Source organism: Acanthopagrus latus, chromosome 11, assembly GCF_904848185.1.
Source record: "Acanthopagrus latus isolate v.2019 chromosome 11, fAcaLat1.1, whole genome shotgun sequence".
In the NCBI taxonomy this organism is placed as follows: Eukaryota; Metazoa; Chordata; class Actinopteri; order Spariformes; family Sparidae; genus Acanthopagrus; species Acanthopagrus latus.
In genome coordinates this window covers 25247327-25249152 of record NC_051049.1, presented here as the reverse complement: position 1 = coordinate 25249152, position 1826 = coordinate 25247327, and the positions used below count along the sequence as shown (strand labels likewise).

The 1826-nt window shown below is 39.5% G+C and overlaps 1 protein-coding gene across 1 annotated transcript; it reads right to left on the bottom strand.

Annotated features, from left to right (window-relative positions):
* Window positions 1-536: 536 nt before the first annotated feature.
* LOC119028721 (trace amine-associated receptor 13c-like) lies at window positions 537-1826 on the bottom strand. Its single transcript, XM_037114978.1, has 2 exons — window positions 1689-1826; window positions 537-1367 (listed from the first exon to the last, which is right to left on the bottom strand). The coding sequence occupies exons 1-2, from the start codon at window positions 1824-1826 to the stop codon at window positions 537-539; spliced, it is 969 nt and encodes a 322-aa protein (XP_036970873.1).

The window sequence follows — 1826 nt, the reverse complement described above, 5'->3', positions numbered from 1 at the left end:
ATTGGTAATTTGGTATTTGAAGCTACTTTGAAGCAGTGGGAGGTGGTCTGAAGGGGGGAAAACAGAAGCATGAATTATTAAAATGAAAGCACAAATATTTTTTTTCTACATGACACCTCCTGTGTCTCTTAATTATGCCCAACATTCTCGTGATGAAAGTATTTATTTTGCTTTTTAAATTACAACAACCATTTCACAGCAATGTTTTTAGCATCACATTTTGCTTTTAGCACTGATTATACATTCAACATGTTGTCTTTTTCAAGTCTGTGGATCAGGGCCAGTGCTTCTGTTACAAAATCAACACACTGACAGGATTTGTTGAGCAAACTGCATGTTCAGTATTTGATCCACACCAAGAGTGGAACTTCATCATCTTCACTGGAAAGGTTGCATCAAAACAGTTTTTGCTGTCATTTATTGAGTTCAGTATATTGCTACCAAAGTAAATAAATGTACAAACATACATTTCACCATCAATTTGACTAAAGTCTCCTTCATAAAATGGTTAAGTTAAACACATTGATTCCTTATCTCTACAGTATCTTGGCCTCACGGGAGCCTGGCTGTAGTATCTGAAGGCTGACAATGACTTTAACTGATTTTCTAAACCACAGGTAGAAAAAGGCATAGATCAGAGGATTCAAACTGGAGTTGGAATAGAACAGCCACATTTGAACTGATGAAGCCATGCTTTTTGTGTCCTGTCCTGCTATAGAAGAACTGTAGTATGGAAGGAGACAAAGTACAAACACAAGAAGGATAACACCCACAGTTCTAGCAGCCCTCATCTCAGATCTCTTAACAGTCACAGTATTTGATCTGAGAGCTGAAATTTGAGACCGCATGACACGTGCCTGTGACACAGCCACCACAAATACTCTCATATAGAGAACTATGATGACAGTAAGAGGGCAGAAAAAGGTGACCAGCAAGTCTACTGCCCCAAAAATGTAGTTTATGACAAGAAAACACTCTTGATAGCAGGAATTCAACAAATCTATCTGTGACAAGTGATCTTTCAGTAACATAAAGTTGTAGATCACTGAACAGAACCAACACAGAGACAAATAGATTTGAACTCTTCTTGGTGTTATCATGGAAGAATATCGCAGAGGGTAACAAATAGCCACATAACGATCCACTGATATGAGCACCATGTTCCCAACTGAGGCAGAGGTGAGGATGAAGCCACACAGGTACAAGAAAACACATGACATTTTATCTAGAAACAAAACAGATTGCATCAGGACGATTTGAGATGGCATCACTACAAGGCCCACCAACAAGTCAGACACAGCTAGAGAGAGGAGGATGAGATTGGTGGGGGTGTGGAGCTGCCTGGAGGAAGAGATAATGATTAGTGTCTCATGTTCAGTTCAAATGAGTTTACATCACAGCAGTTAGTGTGAGAATACGGACAGAATGTGGACAGTGACATTTCATTTACAGCAGCTTGAAAACCAATTTCTGCACAGCCTACATGCCAAATAAAGTGTTAAATAATTCAGATCCAAAAAGTCCTGATAGCTTTGACAAATCTTTTTTCAAAAACACAGTCATTAGAAGTGCATAGAAGGTGGAATAAGAAATTAGCATAGAATAACACAGAACAGCATATAATAAACATTATCCATCATATTTCAAGAAAAGTGTCAGTGCCTGAAGTGGGAGATAGAGATGATGACCAACAAGTTGAGCACCACAGTGAGCACAGAGATGCAGGACAGCAGTGTTTTGATGACCATGGATCTGGGAGTAACAGGCATTGACCTGCGGGAGGTGTTGAGGAGGATACAGAGGTCAGCTGCTTTCAGTGTCTCCAT

What these genes read in the sequence shown, in the direction of transcription:
- LOC119028721 (XM_037114978.1), bottom strand. Translation starts at nt 1,826, where the DNA reads ATGGAGACACTGAAAGCAGCTGACCTCTGTATCCTCCTCAACACCTCC. An exon ending in CTGTGGTGCTCAACTTGTTG is followed by an intron (nt 1,368 to 1,688) that starts GTCATCATCTCT and finishes ACTGAACATGAG; the next exon opens with ACACTAATCATTATCTCTTC.